Source organism: Somniosus microcephalus, chromosome 2, assembly GCF_052327205.1.
Source record: "Somniosus microcephalus isolate GS21.2 chromosome 2, FLI_Smic_1.0, whole genome shotgun sequence".
In the NCBI taxonomy this organism is placed as follows: Eukaryota; Metazoa; Chordata; class Chondrichthyes; order Squaliformes; family Somniosidae; genus Somniosus; species Somniosus microcephalus.
Window position 1 is genome coordinate 66,331,869 of NC_140988.1, and position 19,362 is coordinate 66,351,230.

Below are 19,362 nucleotides of genomic sequence, written 5' to 3' on the forward strand. Positions count from 1 at the left end.
GCTCTTCCCCCCCACTCGCTCGCGCTCTTCCCCCCCACTCGCTCGCGCTCTTCCCCCCCCACTCGCTCGCGCTCTTCCCCCCCACTCGCTCGCGCTCTTCCCCCCCCACTCGCTCGCGCTCTTCCCCCCCACTCGCTCGCGCTCTTCCCCCCCACTCGCTCGCGCTCTTCCCCCCCACTCGCTCGCGCTCTTCCCCCCCAGTCGCTCGCGCTCTTCCCCCCAGTCGCTCGCGCTCTTCCCCCCCAGTCGCTCGCGCTCTTCCCCCCCCAGTCGCTCGCGCTCTTCCCCCCCCAGTCGCTCGCGCTCTTCCCCCCCAGTCGCTCGCGCTCTTCCCCCCCAGTCGCTCGCGCTCTTCCCCCCCAGTCGCTCGCGCTCTTCCCCCCCAGTCGCTCGCGCTCTTCCCCCCCAGTCGCTCGCGCTCTTCCCCCCCAGTCGCTCGCGCTCTTCCCCCCCAGTCGCTCGCGCTCTTCCCCCCAGTCGCTCGCGCTCTTCCCCCCCAGTCGCTCGCGCTCTTCCCCCCAGTCGCTCGCGCTCTTCCCCCCAGTCGCTCGCGCTCTTCCCCCCAGTCGCTCCCGCTCTTCCCCCCAGTCGCTCCCGCTCTTCCCCCCAGTCGCTCCCGCTCTTCCCCCCAGTCGCTCCCGCTCTTCCCCCCAGTCGCTCCCGCTCTTCCCCCCAGTCGCTCCCGCTCTTCCCCCCCAGTCGCTCCCGCTCTTCCCCCCCAGTCGCTCCCGCTCTTCCCCCCAGTCGCTCGCGCTCTTCCCCCCCAGTCGCTCGCGCTCTCCCTTCCCCCCCCCCCCCCCCGGCGCGCTCTCCCTCCGCCCCCCCCCCCCCCCGGCGCGCTCTCCCTCCGCCCCCCCAGCGCGATCTCTCCCCCCCCCCCCGCCGCGATCTCTCTCTTTCCCCCCCCCGCCGCGATCTCTTCTCCCCCCCCGCGTGATCTCTTCTCCCTCCCGAGTGATCTCGCCTCCCCCGTGATCCCTTCACCCCCCCGAGTGATCTCTTCTCCCCCCTCCGCCGAGTGATCTCTCTCTTTCTCTTTGCCCTCCCCCCCCATGCCTCTATTTATGATGCCCAAGATCCTGTAAGCCTTTGTAACCGCTTTCTCAACCTGCCCTGCCACCTTCAACGATTTGTGCACACATACCCCCCAGGTGTCTCAGTTCGTGCATCCACTTCAGGATTGTACCATTTAGTTTATATTGCCTCTCCTCATTCTTTCTACCAAAATGTATTACTTCACACTTTTCTGCGTTAAATTTCAACTGCCACGTGTCCGCTCATTTCACCAGCCTGTCTATGACTTCCTGAAGTCTATCACTCTCTTCACTGTTCACTATACTTCCAAGTTTAGTGTCAGCTGAAGATTTTGAAATTGTGCCTTCCAATATATATCAAGAAAAGCTGTGGTCCTAGAACCGACCCCTGGGTAACACCACTGTGTACCTTCCTCCAGTCCGGGAATTTATAATGGGGAACAAAGAAATGGCTGACCAATTAAACACATACTTTGGTTCTGTCTTCAGAAAGGAGGACACAAATAACCCCCCAGAGATGTCGGGGAACATAGGGTCTAATGAGAGGGAGGAACTGAATGAAATCAATATTTGTAGAGAAATGGTGTTAGGGAAATTGATGGGATTGAAGGCCGATAAATCCCCAGGGCCTGATAATCTACATCCTAGGGTACTTAAGGAAGTGGCCCTAGAAATAGTAGATGCATTGCTGGTCATCTTCCAAAATTCTATAGACTCTGGAACAGTACCCATGGATTGGAGGGTAGCTAATGTTACCCCACTATTAAAAAAAGGTGGTAGAGAGAAAACGGGGAATTATAGACCCGTAAGCCTGACATCGGTAGTGGGGAAAATGCTAGAGTCCATTATAAAAGATGTAATAGCAGAGCACTTAGAAAACAGTGACAGGATCGGACAAAGTCAACATGGATTTACAAAAGGTAAATCGTGCTTGACTAATTTACTGGAATTTTTTGAGGATGTAACTGGTAGAATAGGTAAGGGAGAACCAGTGGATGTGGTGTATTTGGACTTTCAGAAGGCTTTTGATAAGGTCCCGCATAAGAGATTAGCGTGTAAAGTTAAAGCACACGGGATTAGGGGCAAGGTACTGACTTAGATAGAGAACTGGTTGGCAGACAGGAAGCAAAGAGTTGGAATAAACGGGTCTTTTTCCGAGTGGCAGCCAGTGACTAGTGGGGTACCGCAGGGATCGGTGCTAGGACCCCAGCTATTCACAATATATATTAATGATCTAGACGAGGGAACTAGATGTAATATCTCCAAGTTTGCAGACGACACAAAGCTGGGTGGGCGTGTGTGCTGTGAGGAGGATGCCGAGAAACTCCCGTATGATTTGGACAGGTTGGGTGATTGGGTGGATGCATGGCAGATGCAGTATAATGTGGATAAATGCGAGGTTATCCACTTTGGTGGCAAAAACAGGAAGGCAGGTTATTATCTGAACAGCAATAGATTGGGAGAAGGGGAAGTGCAACAAGACCTGGGTGTCCTTGTGCACCAGTCGCTGAAGGTAATCATACAGGTGCAGCAGGCGGTTAAGAAGGCAAATGGTATGTTGGCCTTCGTAGCGAGAGGATTCGAGTACAGGAACAAGGATGTCTTGCTGCAGTTGTGCAGGGCCTTGGTGAGACCACACCTTGAATATTGTGTGCAGTTTTGGCAGACCACCGCCTAATCCGCTCTGTCATCTCCATCAATGTAGCCCCAAAACAGCGGCGGCAACAGAATCAATGCCGCAGGAAAATCAACGCTGGAGCACTCAAAAACCCCGCTAAGAAAGCCCTATTCAGCCTGCGCCTCACAAACAACCTGATGACTCCCAGTGATGCAGAGACACAGAGTGCCCACAACGGCTGGTCTGCACTCGAGGCCTCCATAATCAGCACCTGTGAAGAGACGCTCGGTCACTCAACCAGGATACACCAAGACTAGTTTGACGAGAATGACCAGGAGATCCAGGAGCTAATAAGCCGCAAGCGCAAGGCATTCCTGATCTGGAAACAGCAACAGAACTTGAGAGCAAGAAAGCAGCTCTACAGAAGCCTGAAGGCCGAGGTCCAACAAAAAACTCGCGACCGAAAGAACAGATGGTGGGTGGAGAAAGCGCAGGAGATCCAGCAGCTAGCCGTCAACCAAGACGTGCGTGGATTCTTTAGCGCAGCCAAGACCATCTACGGCCCAAGCACCCAAGGCCCTTCCCCACTGAGGCCCAAGAACAGAGAGGTACTCATCAAGGACAGAGAGGCAGTCAGTGCCCACTGGAAGGAGCACTTCAAGGATCTCCTTAACCACGACTCTGTCTTCGACACGAGTGTCCTCAACTCCATCCCACAGCATGCTACCCGCCACCATCTCGGCACAACCCCAGACCGACATGAGGTTGAAAAGGCCATCCAACAAGTGAAGAACAACAAGGCCTCAGGAGCAGATGGAATCCCCGCCAAGGCACTAAAGCATGGCGGAGAAGCACTACTGGCGCGAATTCATGAACTAATTTCTCTTATCTGGAAGGAGGAGAGCATGCCAGGGGATCTGAGATGCCGTAATTGTGACCATCTTCAAGAAAGGTGATAAGTCCGATTGCGGTAATTACAGAGGAGTTTCCCTGCTGTCTGCCACAGGGAAAGTCATCGCAAGAATCCTCCTCAATCACCTTCTCCCAGTGGCCAAATAGCTCCTCCCAGAGTCGCAATGCGGATTCCGCCCACTAAGGGGCACAATGGACATGATCTTCACTGCACCTCAATTACAAGAGAAATGCAGGGAACAGCACCAACCACTGTACATGGCCGCCTTTGATCTCACAAAGGCTTTCGACACTGTCAACCGTGAGGGATTATGGAATGTCCTCCTCTAATTCGGCTGCCCTCAAAAGTTTGTCACTATCCTCCGCCTGCTTCACGACGACATGCAAGCCGTGATCCTGATCAACGGTTCCACCACAGACCCAATTCACGTACGAACCGGGGTCAAGCAAGGCTGTGTCATCGCACCAACGCTCTTCTCGATCTTTCTTGCTGCAATGCTCCATCTCACCCTCAGTAAGCTCCCCACTGGCGTGGAGCTACTTTACAGAACAAACGGGAACCTGTTCAACTTCCGTCGCCTCCAGTCCAGATCCAAGGTCGTCCCATCCTCTGTCGTCGAATTACTGTATGCAGACGACACTTGTGTCTGCGCTGACTAGGAGGTCGAACTCCAAACCATCGTCAACACCTTCACTGAAGCGTATGAGAGCATGGGCCTTACACTAAACATCCGTAAGACAAAGGTCCTCTACCAACCTGCCCCCGCCACACAGTACTGTCCCCCGATTATCAAAATCCACAACAAGGTCTTGGACAACGTGAACCACTTTCCACACCTCAGGAGCCTTCTGTCAACAAGGGCAGACGTCGACGACGAAGTCCAACACTGCCTTCAGTGTGCCAGTGCAGCCTTCGGTCGCCTGAGGAAGAGAGTGTTTAAAGACCAGGACCTCAAACCCGGCACTAAGCTCATGGTCTACAGAGCAGCAGTGATACCCGCCCTGCTGTATGCCTCAGAGACATGGACCATGTACAGCAGGCACTTCAAAGCACTGGAGAGGTACCACCAATGCTGCCTTCGCAAGATCCTGCAAATCCATTGGCAGGATAGGCGCACCAACGTCCGTGTTCTTGCTCAGGCCAACACCCCCAGCATCGAAGCTTTGACTGCGCTTGATCAGCTCCGATGGACGGGTCACATTGTCCGCATGCCCGATACGAGACTCCTAAAACAAGCGCTCTACTCGGAGCTCCGACGCGGCAAGAGAGCCCGAGGTAGGCAGAGGAAACGCTTCAAGGACACCCTCAAAGCCTCCTTGAAAAAGTGTAACATCCTCACCGACACCTGGGAATCCCTGGCCCAAGACCGCACAAAGTGGAGGAGGAGCATCTGGGAAGGCGCCGAACACCTTGAGCCTCTTCGCTGGGAGCAAGCGGAAGCCAAGCGTAGGCAGCACAAGGAGCGCACGTCAACCCAAGCACCCCACCCACCGTCTGCCCCACCTGTGACAGAGACTGTAGGTCCCACATTGGACTCATCAGTCACCTGAGAACTCATTTTTATTGTGGAAACAAGTCATCCTCGGTTCCGAGGGACTGCCTAAGAAGAATTGTGTGCAGTTTTGGTCGGCTTACCTGAGGAAGGATGTTCTTGCCATGGAGGGAGTGCAGCGAAGATTCACCAGACTGATACCTGGGATGGCAGGAATGACATATGAGGAGAGATTGGGTCGATTGGGCTTATACTCGCTGGAGTTTAGAAGAATGAGAGGGGATCTCATTGAAACTTATAAAATTCTAACAGGACTAGACAGACTAGATGCAGGAAGGATGTTCCCGATGGCGGGGGAGTTCAGAACCAGGAGTCACAGTCTAAAGATAAGGGGTAAGCCATTTAGGACAGAGGTGAGGAGGAATTTCTTCACCCAGAGAGTGGTGTACCTGTGGAATTCTGGACCACAGAAGGCAGTTGAGGCCAATTCATTAAATATATTCAAGAAGGAGTTAGATATATTTCTTAAGGCTAAAGGGATCAAGGGATATGGGGAGAAGTCAGTGACAGGGTACTGAGTTTGGATGATCAGCCATGATCTCATTGAATGGCGGAGCAGGCTCGAGGGGCCGAATGGCCTACTCCTATCTTCTATGTTTCTATGAAAAACAACCCTTCATCACTACTCTCTGTTTCCTATCACTTAACCAATTCCGTATCCATGCTGCCACTGTCCCTTTTATTCCATGGGCTTCAACTTTGTTGGCGAGCCTATTATGTGGCACTTTGTTGAACGCCTTTTAGAAATCCATGTATACTACGTCAACTGCATTACCCTCATCAACCCTCTCTGTTACCTCATCAATGAAGTCAATCAAGTTAGTTAAATACGATTTGCCTTTAACATATCCGTACTGGCTTTCTTTAATTAATCCACACTTGTCCAAGTGACTGTTAATTTTATCCCTAATGATTGTTTCTAAAAGCTTCCCCACTACCGAGGTCAAACTGACTGGCCTGTAGGTGCTGGGTTTATCCTTACACCCTTTTTTGAACAACGGTGTAAGATTTGCAATTCTCCAGTCCTCTGGCACCACTAAGGAGGATTGGAATATTATGGCCAGTATCTCAGCGATTTCCTCCCTCAGTTTCCTCAGCATCCTAGGATGCATCCCATCCGCTCCTGGTGACTTATCTACTTTAAGTACTGTCAGCCTTTCTAATACCTCTTTATCAATTTTTGTCCTATCAAGTATCTCCACTACCTCCTCCTTGAGTATGTCAATGGCAGCATCCTCTTCTTTGGTGAAGATAGATGCAAAGTACTCATTTAGTACCTCAGCCATACCCTTGGTCTCCTTTTTGATCCATAATCGGCCCCACCTCTTTTTCTACCCTTTTACAATTTATATGCCTATAGAAGACTTTTGGATTACCTTTTATGTTGACTGCCAATCTATTCTCATACCCTCTCTTTGCCCCTCTTATTTTCTTTTTCACTTCTCCTCTGACTTTTTTATATATAGCCTGATTTTCAGATGTATTTGCAACCTGACATCTGTCATACATTCTCTATCTCTTTCGTCATCCAGGGAGCCCTGACTTTAGTTGCCCTGCCTTTCTCCCTCATGGGAATGTAGCTCAACTGTACCTGAACTATTTCCTCTTTAAAGGCAGCCCATTGTTCCATCACAGTTTTGCCTGCCAATCTTTGATTTCAGTTTACCCGGGCCAGATCCGTTCTGATCCCACTGAAATTGGCCTTCCCCCAGTTAAACATTTTTACTCTAGATTTCTCCTTGTCCGTTTCCATAGCTAATCTAAACCTTATGATATTACGATCACTGTTCCCTAAATGTTTACCTACTGACACTTGCTCCACTTGACCCACCTCATTCCCCAGAACCAGATCCAGCAATGCCTCCTCCCTCGTCGGGCCGGAAACATACTGATCAAGAAAGTTCTCCTGAACACACTTCAGAAATTCTTCCCCTTCTCTGCCCTTAACACTATTACTATCCCAGTCTAGATTGGGATAGTTGAAGTCCCCCATTATTACTACTCTATAGTTCTTGCACCTCTCTGTAATTTCTCTGCAAATTTGCTTCTCCATATCTTTCCCACTATTTAGCGGTCTAGAGAATACACCTAGTAGTGTAATAGCACCTCTATTACTTCTAACTCTAGCCATATAGATTCTGTCCTTGACCCCTCCAGGACATCCTCACTCTCCAGCACTAACATTCTCCTTGACCAATACTGCCACACCACCTCCTATCTTTCCTTCCCTATCTTTCCTGAACACTTTATAACCAGGAATATTTAATACCCAATCCTGCCCTTTTTTGAGCCAGGTCTCAGTTATTGCCACAACATCATATTCCCATGTGGCTATTTGTGCCTGCAGCTCACTTACCTTGTTTACCTTTGTGCGTTCACATACATACACTGTAAACCCATCTTAGACCATCCTGTATTTTCTCTTAGTTTGACTCCCCTCAATACCTTACTATCTCTTACTTTAATGCTCTCTGCCTCTCCCAATCCTTTGAGCACTTTATTTCCCCTTTCTAATGTTACATCCTGGTGCCCATCCCCCTGCCAAATTAGTTTAAACTCTCCCCAACAGTACTAGTATTGGTTCCGGCCCTGTTGTCTGTCCCACCTCCCCCAGAACCTGTCTCAATGCCCCAGGAATCTATAGCCCTCCCTCCTGCACCATCTCTCCAACCACGCATTAACCTGCACTATCCTCCTATTTCTAATATCCGTGAGTAATTCATGATTGCTACCTTTGAGGTCCTGCTTTTTAATCTCTTTCCTAGTTCCCTGAAATCTGCCTGCAGGACCTCATCCCTCTTTCTACCTATGTCGTTGATACTGATATGGACCATGACCTCTGGCTGTTCACCCTCCCCCCTCAATGTTCTGCAGCCACTCGGTGACATCCTTAACCCTGGCACCAGGGAGGCAACATACCATCCTGGAGTCACGTCTAACCACTTATTCTATGTTACTGGAGTGGTACAGGAGGCGAGTAGAAACTCAAACTGGTGGCTCCCTATGGGGCAAAATTACTGTACAAAAAAAGAGACTCTGTGACACCTAATAAGCTATTTTGATCCTTTTTATTTTTCTTTAAAGACAGTGTTGAGGAGAATACTTTGTATGGAAAGTATTCCTCCAAGCATTTCTTTCTCTTTTAGTGTTATATTAGTAATTGAAAACCAGTATGTTTAAAAATCATTGATTAGTTTTTAAAAACCTACTTACTTTTGGACTAGAGCACCCTTCAAAAATATAGGAAAAATCTATTTAGATGTGGTGTTGGGTAGTTAGGATATTGGGACAGGGGTCACAGTCTAAGAATAAGGGGTAAGCCATTTAGGACTGAGATGAGGAGGAATTTCTTCACCCAGAGAGTGGTGAACCTGTGGAATTCTCTACCACACAAGGCAGTTGAGGCCAATTCATTAAATATATTCAAGAAGGAGTTAGATATATTTCTTAAGGCTAAAGGGATCAAGGGATATGGGGAGAAAGCAGGAACAGGGTACTGAATTTGGATGATCAGCCATGATCTCATTAAATGGCAGAACAGGCTCGAGGGGCCAAATGGCCTACTCCTGCTCCTATGTTCTATGTTACATGATAATTAACTGCATTTAGCATAGCTATTTATCAGTGGAACTTTCGAACTCCGCCTTAATTCACTGTACTGTGGAAAATTATCACTACATTGAGGTGGATCCTGAAATTATAATAGAAGGGAGTGCTTTGTTTGTTGAGTTTTTTTTTAAATTGCTGTAAATTAAATCTAGTAATTACTCGGTGACAAACTATCTGTTCACTTCTTACATAGCACTGTGTCTGGAAGTGTGAAAAGCATTAGCACTAAACTTGGAATGAAATGCCTTACCTGATAAATACCACACATAAATGTTAGGGCAGCTGATACACTGACAGCGTAGCATTTTTTATCGCACTCAAAGTTTAGTAACCCAGGGAGAGTCACGTTCATCATCATGGTTGAATTAACTTCACTGATGTTCCAGTTATCTCCACTGCCCATCACCATTGGCATCGCTTTGCTGTCTTCGTCTACCTCGAATCCAGCCAGCTGAAGCTCCCGATCAACCACCTGCCCCACCAAGAGGCATATTAAGCTGAAAATGCCCACTGAAATATGACGTGAGGTACCCATCAGGAAATAAATAATGCAGGAGAAGAAGGATGCATACAAACTGGAACTGGTTTCTAGACCAGCAAGCAATGCATATGCTATTGATTGAGGAACCATGACGACAGCAACAAGCAAACCTGAAATGGTATCGCCTAAGATCCATTCTTTTAGTTTGTACTTTGGGAGCCACTGGAGGACGGGAAAGAAACCAGTAATCAAGTTTTTAAGATTGTCCAGTGAACATGAGCAACTTTCTTGCAGCTTCTTTTCAATTACTTTCTTCACATCAACTTTTTCCTTCACTGCCCTTTCAATCTGCACTTGAGATTCAGAATGAAGTTCCATTTTAGGCAATTGTTCTTCGTTTTCCATTCTTCTCGGGTATTGTAGTGCACTGTAGATGAGTAGTTCTAAAAGTCTGTAAATAAAAAGTACATTACTTCACACAGCAAATAAAACCTTTGCTTATGCAAAACACCAGCTCTATCACTGTTTCACTGCAGTGATTTTTATAGTATGTAAGTATTCTGGATCAGACAGGTATTAATTTGTGTCTGCATCATAATTGCAGGTTACTAAGATAAATATGCTAAAATTGCAATATTTTGACAAAAAGCTATTCATTCAATGTAAAGCAGATTTTGTGTGGGCTTAACAAGCGAAGTAGGGAAGAAAGTTTTGTGGGTTTTTCTAATCTACATTGAATGTTTCAGCTGCCAGGTTCTGTGCCATGTGCAAAATGCTGAGTTGTAAAATAAATGCTGAAACTTCAAAATTATTATGTAGAGTGCCATATACTTTAAAGACTTTAGGGTACTTCTTTAGAGAACCAATAATACTGCATTGAACTGTTCTTATGGATTACAAATCAGGAAAATGTTTGTTCGATCAGCTTTTATAATACCCGATAGTTACAGAGCTTTGTATGAGCAGTATGATTTTCAACCTGCTACTCCTGATCGCATTAATTATAAGTTGAGGTTTGTGACTGTCATAATTGTTGACCAGTATTGGGGGTCATTTAAGCAAACCCTCTCCAATATAACTGAATTTTGTTAAACTAGCATAGAATGTCTATATTTAATTCTGGTTATAAATAATTACATGTAATTATTATTAGAACCATTGAAGTTTACATTACATTCTGTCCATTGTATCTGTGCTGGCTTTTTCATAGAATCATAGAATGGTTACAGCACAGAAGAAGGCCATTCGGCCCATCGAGCCCATGCCAGCTCTCTAAGAGCACCCCCGCCCTTTCCCCGTAGCTCTGCAAATTTCTTTCCTTCAGATACATATCCAACTCTCTTTTGAAAGCCATGATTGAATCTGCCTCCACCACCCTTTCAGGCAGTGCATTCCAGATCTTAACCACTTGCAGCATAAAAAAGTTTTTTCTTACATTGCCTTTGGTTCTTTTGCCCATCACCTTAAATCTGTGTCCTCTGGTTCTCGACCCTTTTGCCATGTGTCCGCCCATTTCACCAGCTTGTCTATGTCTTCCTGAAGTCTATCACTCTCCTCCTCACTGTTCACTATACTTCCAAGTTTTGTATCATCTGCAAATTTTGAAATTGTGCCCTGTACACCCACGTCCAAGTCATTAATATATATCAAGAAAAGCAGTGGTCCTAGAATCGACCCCTGGGAAACACCACTGTATACCTTCCTCCAGTTTGAAAAACAACCGTTCACCACTAACGAGAGCAATTCAAAACAACACTATCAATAATCAGTTATTTTACCATTTTTAGAAGGATGACACCCAAGCCCCGACTTTAACTCTGGATGTGAATCGGTGTGCGGGGATTGGGTGGCCATCGAGCACCCATGATTTTTTTGGCATGAGTCCTGAACCGTTTTAACTCTTGAACCCAATTTTAATAAGAGTGATGGACTGGTCTCTCAATTGCGTGGTGATTTGGCCAGGCTGCCTCCATTGTACACACAATTCTAGGCCTCTTTAAAGCGGGGATGTACCTCTTAAAGCAAGATTACATCCCTTGTCTGTTTATCTGTACCGAGACAAATTTGTCAAAGGGCTGCCCCTCCCCCCACACTTTTCAGATGTCTCCCTGGAGGTCGTAGTGGTGGAAGCGATGACGAGGAGGGAGCAGGTTCTCCCCAAAACCCCACATGAGCATTCCCAAGGCCCAAATGAAGCAGGCCTAGACAGAGGTAGTTGAAAGGGTGTCAGTGCCACCAGTCCTTACCTGGTCTGGCCTATATGTTACTCCAGACCCACAGCAATGTGGTTGACTCTTAACTGCCCTCTGAAATGGCCGAGCAACTCACTCAGTTGTAACAAACCGCTACGAAACATAATAAGAATGAAACCGGACGGACCACCCGGCATCGACCTCTGCACCGGCTATGGACATGGCAATGGCACACCCAGCCCAGTTGACCCTGCAAAGTCCTCCTCACCAGCATCTGGGGACTTGTGCCAAAATTGGGAGAGCTGCTCCACAGACTAGTCAAGCAACAGCCTGACATAGTCATACTCACAGAATCATACCTTCCAGCCAATGTCCCAAACTCCTCCATCACCATCCCTGGGTATGTCCTGTCTCACCAGCAGGCCAGACCCACCAGGGGTGGTGGCACAGTGGTATACAGTCGGGAAGGAGTGGCCCTGGGAGTCCTCAACATTGACTCCGGACCCCATGAAGTCTCATGGCTTCAGGTCAAGCACAGGCAAGGAAACCTCCTGCTGATTACCACCTACTGCCCTCCCTCAGCTGATGAATCAGTACTCCTCCATGTTGAACACCATTTGGAAGAAGCACCAAGAGTGGCAAGGGCACAGAATGTACTCTGGGTAGGGGACATCAATGTCCATCACCAAGAGTGGCTCGGTAGCACCACTACTGACTGAGCTGGCTGAGTCCTGAAGGACATAACTGCCAGTCCAGGCCTGCGATAGTCTTGTGAATCTTTTAAAATCTTGTGAATAGCTATTTTAGGTAGATTTATGTATTGAAAATCTACAGGTTTAGTACTAAATATTTTCATACAGTGGTTGCAAAATTGCATTTCTCAAAGTTTCTATTAGCTGGAAGAGTTAAACTAATTCACAGTGTTGTTTATGGGGAATATTCCGTCACAGAACCTCTGCAAATATGCTCACTATGTTAGCCATTTGGGTGGAAGTGGAGGCAATGTTCCCTTTCATTTTTTTTGTACTGAGCAGGCCATGAACTCCTTTGAGCGCGATCTTTTCGTCCCATGAGCAAATTTTAAAACAACAACAGCAACATCAACCACTTAAAAGCAGATATACAGTAATGCCATATTGCCACCCCACCGTCTCAAACCATGAGACAATCAGACAAGATTCTATACAAGTTTAACTTGACATTTCTGCTTTTGAATTCTATTCCTCTAGAAATGAACCCCAGTGCTTTATTTACACTTCTATGGCTTTTTTAACCTGCATTACTTTTAATAATTTGTGAAGCTATACCCCTAGATCCCTTTGCACCTCTACTCCATTTAGACTCTTATTATCCAAGGAGTAGGTCGCCTCCTCATTCCTCATACCAAAATGCACCACCTCACACTTACCTATATTGAAATTCATTTGTCATTTACATGCCCATTCTGCAAGTTTGTTTACAATAGAATTAATTAAAAGCTTTTAGTTCGTCATGTACAAACTCTATTTAATAAAAAATTGCTTGTCAGAAATGACTGGGATATAAAAGAACGGCAAAATAATGCATTAACACTTCAGAAACGTCACACAGTTACACGGTTATGCATCGACAAACAATCCAAAAACCCAAGGTGAGCTGAAAGAGGCATATCTATTCGTGCAATTTGTATTAATTTTAAAGTTTTCAACGTATTAGGCCATCCCTCATGTCACTATAGCAGTGGCTGCACAAGCAGCAGGAGCAGCAGCTTTCCTATGGCGCTGACGTGCTGTATGTCCACATAAGTAATTAGAATATTAATCACAAGGCAACCAGACAACCAACAAATATAAAGTGCTGTAGTTCTTTAGTTCACAGTATTAAAAAGAATTGAACAAAAACAGGTATCCATATTTCCAACTTCAATCACTTCCATTAATAAACGTTGTCTGCTTGAACCAGCACACTTCCCACGTAACATGTCAGAAATACAGCCCTTATTCACAAGTGCAGAAAAACACACACACAATTTGTGTCACCAAATTAAAAACAAAAAGCAGGAAAAGCTATGATTTAACAGAAATAAACATTCATCTTTCTTCCAGGACAGGAGAACCAATCAGACTGACTTGGAAATCTTTACTAATATGGTGATGTAAAGATGTTAATTTCCGAATTTTGCTTCTAATGATTTTCTCTCAAACATTCTCCACAATATTAATCCCTGCTCTTATCACAAAAAATTTTGAATTATTTTAGGTACTTCACAATTAAATACTGGGAAACAAACTTCATTGTACTCTCAATTTTTAATCTCCTATTTCAAACATTTATACCAAATCAAAATTGAACACTATCAATTTAATCGAAGTATTTTCTGTGCCTTTCTCAATAAACAAATAGTGGTTTCTTCTAAAGTAGCTTCCTGCAATTTTTATACATCATTACATAACTCGTGTTATTATTAACTCGCCACTAAACGTTTAAGAGGAAATCTATATTTACATTATTCCTGGGACTTGTTAGGACTATAGAACAATAGACAAAATAAACTGGTTTGTGTTTTTCCCCTTTTTTGCTTCTCTTCCAAAACATCTTACTTTTTATTGACTTTTTAAAAAATATTAATATGTAACTCGTACAAATCCTTCTCTGCCCTCACCCTCGTCAACAGCATGGTTGCATGTTTGTCTAAAGCTACTCACTTCAGTCGATCATTCAAAATCAAATATTGAGAAATTTCAATTTTAAAATGTTTTAAGCATTTCAGAACCTCTTTAAAAGCATTTGGACTTCAAGACCTGGTTGAAACTTGTTTAGATGAGGGGAGCACAGTGGCATAGTGGTTAGCACTGTTGCCTCACAGCGCCAGGGACCCGGGTTCAAATCCGGCCTCGGGTGACTGTCTGTGTGGAGTTTGCACATTCTCCCCGTGTTTGCGTGGGTTTCCTCCGGGTGCTCCGGTTTCCTCCCACAGTCCAAAGATGTGCGGGTTAGGTTGATTGGCCATGATAAAAATTGGCCCTTAGTGTTAGGGGGGATTAAATACGTGGGGTTACGGGGATAGGGCTTGGGTGGGATGGCTGTCAGTGTAGGGACCGGGTGCTAGGGTTTGGATGATCAGCCATGATCTCGTTGAATGGCGGAGCAGGCTCGAAGGGCCGAATGGCCTGCTCCTATCTTCTATGTTTCTATGTATGTTTCTATGAAAACTGATTTTTGTTTCTGTTTCTTCCAAAATCATATTCAAAACTTCGGTGGAACAGAAGTGTTTTTATCACTCATTTTTTGTGAAAAGTTCATTAAAAATCTTTAAATTCTTTCAAATCTCATTGCAGCCTTGACAAGAAGTTGCTCCAAGTTTTTCTTTCCCTCTTCAACACTGTCATTAAACATGCAACAAAATTAATAAAATAAACTCTAATTCCAAACAGAGCTCAAATAAGAAAGTGAATAAAGTGGTTGAACTTCCTAAGAAGGCGGTGAGGTTATCTATCCCCAGTCTTGGCGATAAGTTGGAATCAGTTTTGGAGAAGTTGTTTCCTCTTTTTCTGCTGCCGTTCCCACCGTTTCTCACAGACACTTGAGGTACAAACGGCACAAACTTTTTCCCCTCTCTCATAACATGATTTAAATAACCCTGATAAACTCCTTGACAAAGGGGACAACACCTGGCAAAATTTAACTGGAACTTACTGCTTGACGCTCAACATCACTTTCCTGTATTTTTTTCCAGCTTTAAACAATTTTCTGAATTAAAAAAAAAAAATTCTAATTTCTGTTTCTCGCTCTCCCTCCCCGTCTCTCGCTCTCCCTCCCCGTCTCTCGCTCTCCCTCCCCGTCTCTCGCTCTCCCCCCCGTCTCTCGCTCTCCCCCCGTCTCTCGCTCTCCCCCCGTCTCTCGCTCTCCCCCCGTCTCTCGCTCTCCCCCCGTCTCTCGCTCTCCCCCCGTCTCTCGCTCTCCCCCCGTCTCTCGCTCTCCCCCCGTCTCTCGCTCTCCCCCCGTCTCTCGCTCTCCCCCCGTCTCTCGCTCTCCCCCCGTCTCTCGCTCTCCCCCCGTCTCTCGCTCTCCCCCCGTCTCTCGCTCTCCCCCCGTCTCTCGCTCTCCCCCCGTCTCTCGCTCTCCCCCCGTCTCTCGCTCTCCCCCCGTCTCTCGCTCTCCCCCCGTCTCTCGCTCTCCCCCCCGTCTCTCGCTCTCCCCCCGTCTCTCGCTCTCCCCCCGTCTCTCGCTCTCCCCCCCGTCTCTCGCTCTCCCCCCCGTCTCTCGCTCTCCCCCCCGTCTCTCGCTCTCCCCCCCGTCTCTCGCTCTCCCCCCCGTCTCTCGCTCTCCCCCCCGTCTCTCGCTCTCCCCCCCGTCTCTCGCTCTCCCCCCCGTCTCTCGCTCTCCCCCCCCGTCTCTCGCTCTCCCCCCCCGTCTCTCGCTCTCCCCCCCGTCTCTCGCTCTCCCCCCCGTCTCTCGCTCTCCCCCCGTCTCTCGCTCTCCCCCCGTCTCTCGCTCTCCCCCCGTCTCTCGCTCTCCCCCCGTCTCTCGCTCTCCCCCCGTCTCTCGCTCTCCCCCCGTCTCTCGCTCTCCCCCCGTCTCTCGCTCTCCCCCCGTCTCTCGCTCTCCCCCCCGTCTCTCGCTCTCCCCCCGTCTCTCGCTCTCCCCCCCGTCTCTCGCTCTCCCCCCGTCTCTCGCTCTCCCCCCCGTCTCTCGCTCTCCCCCCCGTCTCTCGCTCTCCCCCCGTCTCTCGCTCTCCCCCCGTCTCTCGCTCTCCCCCCGTCTCTCGCTCTCCCCCCGTCTCTCGCTCTCCCCCCCGTCTCTCGCTCTCCCCCCCGTCTCTCGCTCTCCCCCCCGTCTCTCGCTCTCCCCCCCGTCTCTCGCTCTCCCCCCCGTCTCTCGCTCTCCCCCCCCGTCTCTCGCTCTCCCCCCCCGTCTCTCGCTCTCCCCCCCCCGTCTCTCGCTCTCCCCCCCGTCTCTCGCTCTCCCCCCGTCTCTCGCTCTCCCCCCGTCTCTCGCTCTCCCCCCCCGTCTCTCGCTCTCCCCCCCCGTCTCTCGCTCTCCCCCCCGTCTCTCGCTCTCCCCCCCGTCTCTCGCTCTCCCCCCGGTCTCTCGCTCTCCCCCCCGTCTCTCGCTCTCCCCCCCGTCTCTCGCTCTCCCCCCCGTCTCTCGCTCTCCCCCCCGTCTCTCGCTCTCCCCCCCGTCTCTCGCTCTCCCCCCCGTCTCTCGCTCTCTCCCCCCCGTCTCTCGCTCTCCCCCCCCGTCTCTCGCTCTCCCCCCCGTCTCTCGCTCTCCCCCCCCGTCTCTCGCTCTCCCCCCCGTCTCTCGCTCTCCCCCCCGTCTCTCGCTCTCCCCCCCGTCTCTCGCTCTCCCCCCCGTCTCTCGCTCTCCCCCCCGTCTCTCGCTCTCCCCCCCCGTCTCTCGCTCTCCCCCCCGTCTCTCGCTCTCCCCCCCGTCTCTCGCTCTCCCCCCCGTCTCTCGCTCTCCCCCCCGTCTCTCGCTCTCCCCCCCGTCTCTCGCTCTCCTCCCCCCCCGTCTCTCGCTCTCCCCCCCGTCTCTCGCTCTCCCCCCCGTCTCTCGCTCTCCCCCCCGTCTCTCGCTCTCCCCCCCGTCTCTCGCTCTCCCCCCCGTCTCTCGCTCTCCCCCCCGTCTCTCTCGCTCTCCCCCCGTCTCTCGCTCTCCCCCCGTCTCTCGCTCTCCCCGTCTCTCTCTCCCCCCGTCTCTCGCTCTCCCCCCCGTCTCTCGCTCTCCCCCCCGTCTCTCGCTCTCCCCCCCGTCTCTCGCTCTCCCCCCCGTCTCTCGCTCTCCCCCCCCGTCTCTCGCTCTCCCCCCCGTCTCTCGCTCTCCCCCCGTCTCTCGCTCTCCCCCCCGTCTCTCGCTCTCGTCTCTCGCTCTCCCCCCCGTCTCTCGCTCTCCCCCCCCGTCTCTCGCTCTCCCCCCCGTCTCTCGCTCTCCCCCCCCCGTCTCTCGCTCTCCCCCCCCGTCTCTCGCTCTCCCCCCCCGTCTCTCGCTCTCCCCCCCGTCTCTCGCTCTCCCCCCCCGTCTCTCGCTCTCCCCCCCCGTCTCTCGCTCTCCCCCCCGTCTCTCGCTCTCCCCCCCGTCTCTCGCTCTCCCCCCCGTCTCTCGCTCTCCCCCCCCGTCTCTCGCTCTCCCCCCCGTCTCTCGCTCTCCCCCCCGTCTCTCGCTCTCCCCCCCGTCTCTCGCTCTCCCCCCCGTCTCTCGCTCTCCCCCCCCCCGTCTCTCGCTCTCCCCCCCGTCTCTCGCTCTCCCCCCCGTCTCTCGCTCTCCCCCCCCGTCTCTCGCTCTCCCCCCCCCGTCTCTCGCTCTCCCCCCCGTCTCTCGCTCTCCCCCCCGTCTCTCGCTCTCCCCCCCGTCTCTCGCTCTCCCCCCCCGTCTCTCGCTCTCCCCCCCCGTCTCTCGCTCTCCCCCCCCCGTCTCTCGCTCTCCCCCCCCCCGTCTCTCGCTCTCCCCCCCGTCTCTCGCTCTCCCCCCCGTCTCTCGCTCTCCCCCCCCGTCTCTCGCTCTCCCCCCCGTCTCTCGCTCTCCCCCCCGTCTCTCGCTCTCCCCCCCCGTCTCTCGCTCTCCCCCCCGTCTCTCGCTCTCCCCCCCGTCTCTCGCTCTCCCCCCCGTCTCTCGCTCTCCCCCCCCGTCTCTCGCTCTCCCCCCCGTCTCTCGCTCTCCCCCCCCCGTCTCTCGCTCTCCCCCCCCCCGTCTCTCGCTCTCCCCCCGTCTCTCGCTCTCCCCCCCGTCTCTCGCTCTCCCCCCCGTCTCTCGCTCTCCCCCCCCGTCTCTCGCTTTCCCCCCCCGTCTCTCGCTCTCCCCCCCCCCGTCTCTCGCTCTCCCCCCCCGTCTCTCGCTCTCCCCCCCCGTCTCTCGCTCTCCCCCCCCCGTCTCTCGCTCTCCCCCCCCCGTCTCTCGCTCTCCCCCCCGTCTCTCCTCTCCCCCCCCGTCTCTCGCTCTCCCCCCCGTCTCTCGCTCTCCCCCCCGTCTCTCGCTCTCCCCCCCCGTCTCTCGCTCCCCCCCGTCTCTCGCTCCCCCCCGTCTCTCGCTCCCCACCCCGTCTCTCGCTCTCCCCCCCGCCTCTCGCTCTCCCCCCCGTCTCTCGCTCTCCCCCCGTCTCTCGCTCCCCCCCCGCCTCTCGCTCCCCCCCGTCTCTCGCTCTCCCCCCCCGTCTCTCGCTCTCCCCCCCGTCTCTCGCTCTCCCCCCGTCTCTCGCTCTCCCCCCGTCTCTCGCTCTCCCCCCCGTCTCTCGCTCTCCCCCCGTCTCTCGCTCTCCCCCCGTCTCTCGCTCTCCCCCCGTCTCTCGCTCTCCCCCCGTCTCTCGCTCTCCCCCCCGTCTCTCGCTCTCCCCCCCCGTCTCTCGCTCTCCCCCCCCGTCTCTCGCTCTCCCCCCCCGTCTCTCGCTCCCCCCCCGTCTCTCGCTCCCCCCCCGTCTCTCGCTCCCCCCCCGTCTCTCGCTCCCCCCCCGTCTCTCGCTCCCCCCCGTCTCTCGCTCCCCCCCGTCTCTCGCTCCCCCCCGTCTCTCGCTCCCCCCCGTCTCTCGCTCCCCCCCGTCTCTCGCTCCCGCCCCGTCTCTCGCTCCCGCCCCGTCTCTCGCTCCCCGCCCCGTCTCTCGCTCCCGCCCCGTCTCTCGCTCCCCGCCCCGTCTCTCGCTCCCGCCCCGTCTCTCGCTCCCGCCCCGTCTCTCGCTCCCGCCCCGTCTCTCGCTCCCGCCCCGTCTCTCGCTCCCGCCCCGTCTCTCGCTCCCGCCCCGTCTCTCGCTCCCGCCCCGTCTCTCGCTCCCCGCCCCCCCCGTCTCTCGCTCCCGCCCCCCGTCTCTCGCTCCCGCCCCCCCGTCTCTCGCTCCCGCCCCCCCGTCTCTCGCTCCCGCCCCCCCGTCTCTCGCTCTCGCCCCCCCGTCTCTCGCTCTCCGCCCCCCCGTCTCTCGCTCTCGCCCCCCCGTCTCTCGCTCTCGCCCCCCCGTCTCTCGCTCTCGCCCCCCGTCTCTCGCTCTCGCCCCCCCGTC

General features: G+C 52.0%; 2 protein-coding genes across 6 annotated transcripts in view; one reads left to right on the top strand and one right to left on the bottom strand.

The window, feature by feature from the left end:
- Window positions 1-19,362, top strand: part of idua (alpha-L-iduronidase) — a 485,317-nt gene that overhangs the window by 54,608 nt on the left and 411,347 nt on the right. The gene's annotated exons all lie outside the window — the stretch shown is intronic.
- Window positions 1-19,362, bottom strand: part of LOC147122745 (sulfate transporter-like) — a 69,031-nt gene that overhangs the window by 4,117 nt on the left and 45,552 nt on the right. The window contains 1 exon segment of the mRNA XM_086010033.1: window positions 8,977-9,658. Coding sequence (XP_085866159.1) covers window positions 8,977-9,612 — 636 coding nt within the window. The 5' untranslated portion in view covers window positions 9,613-9,658.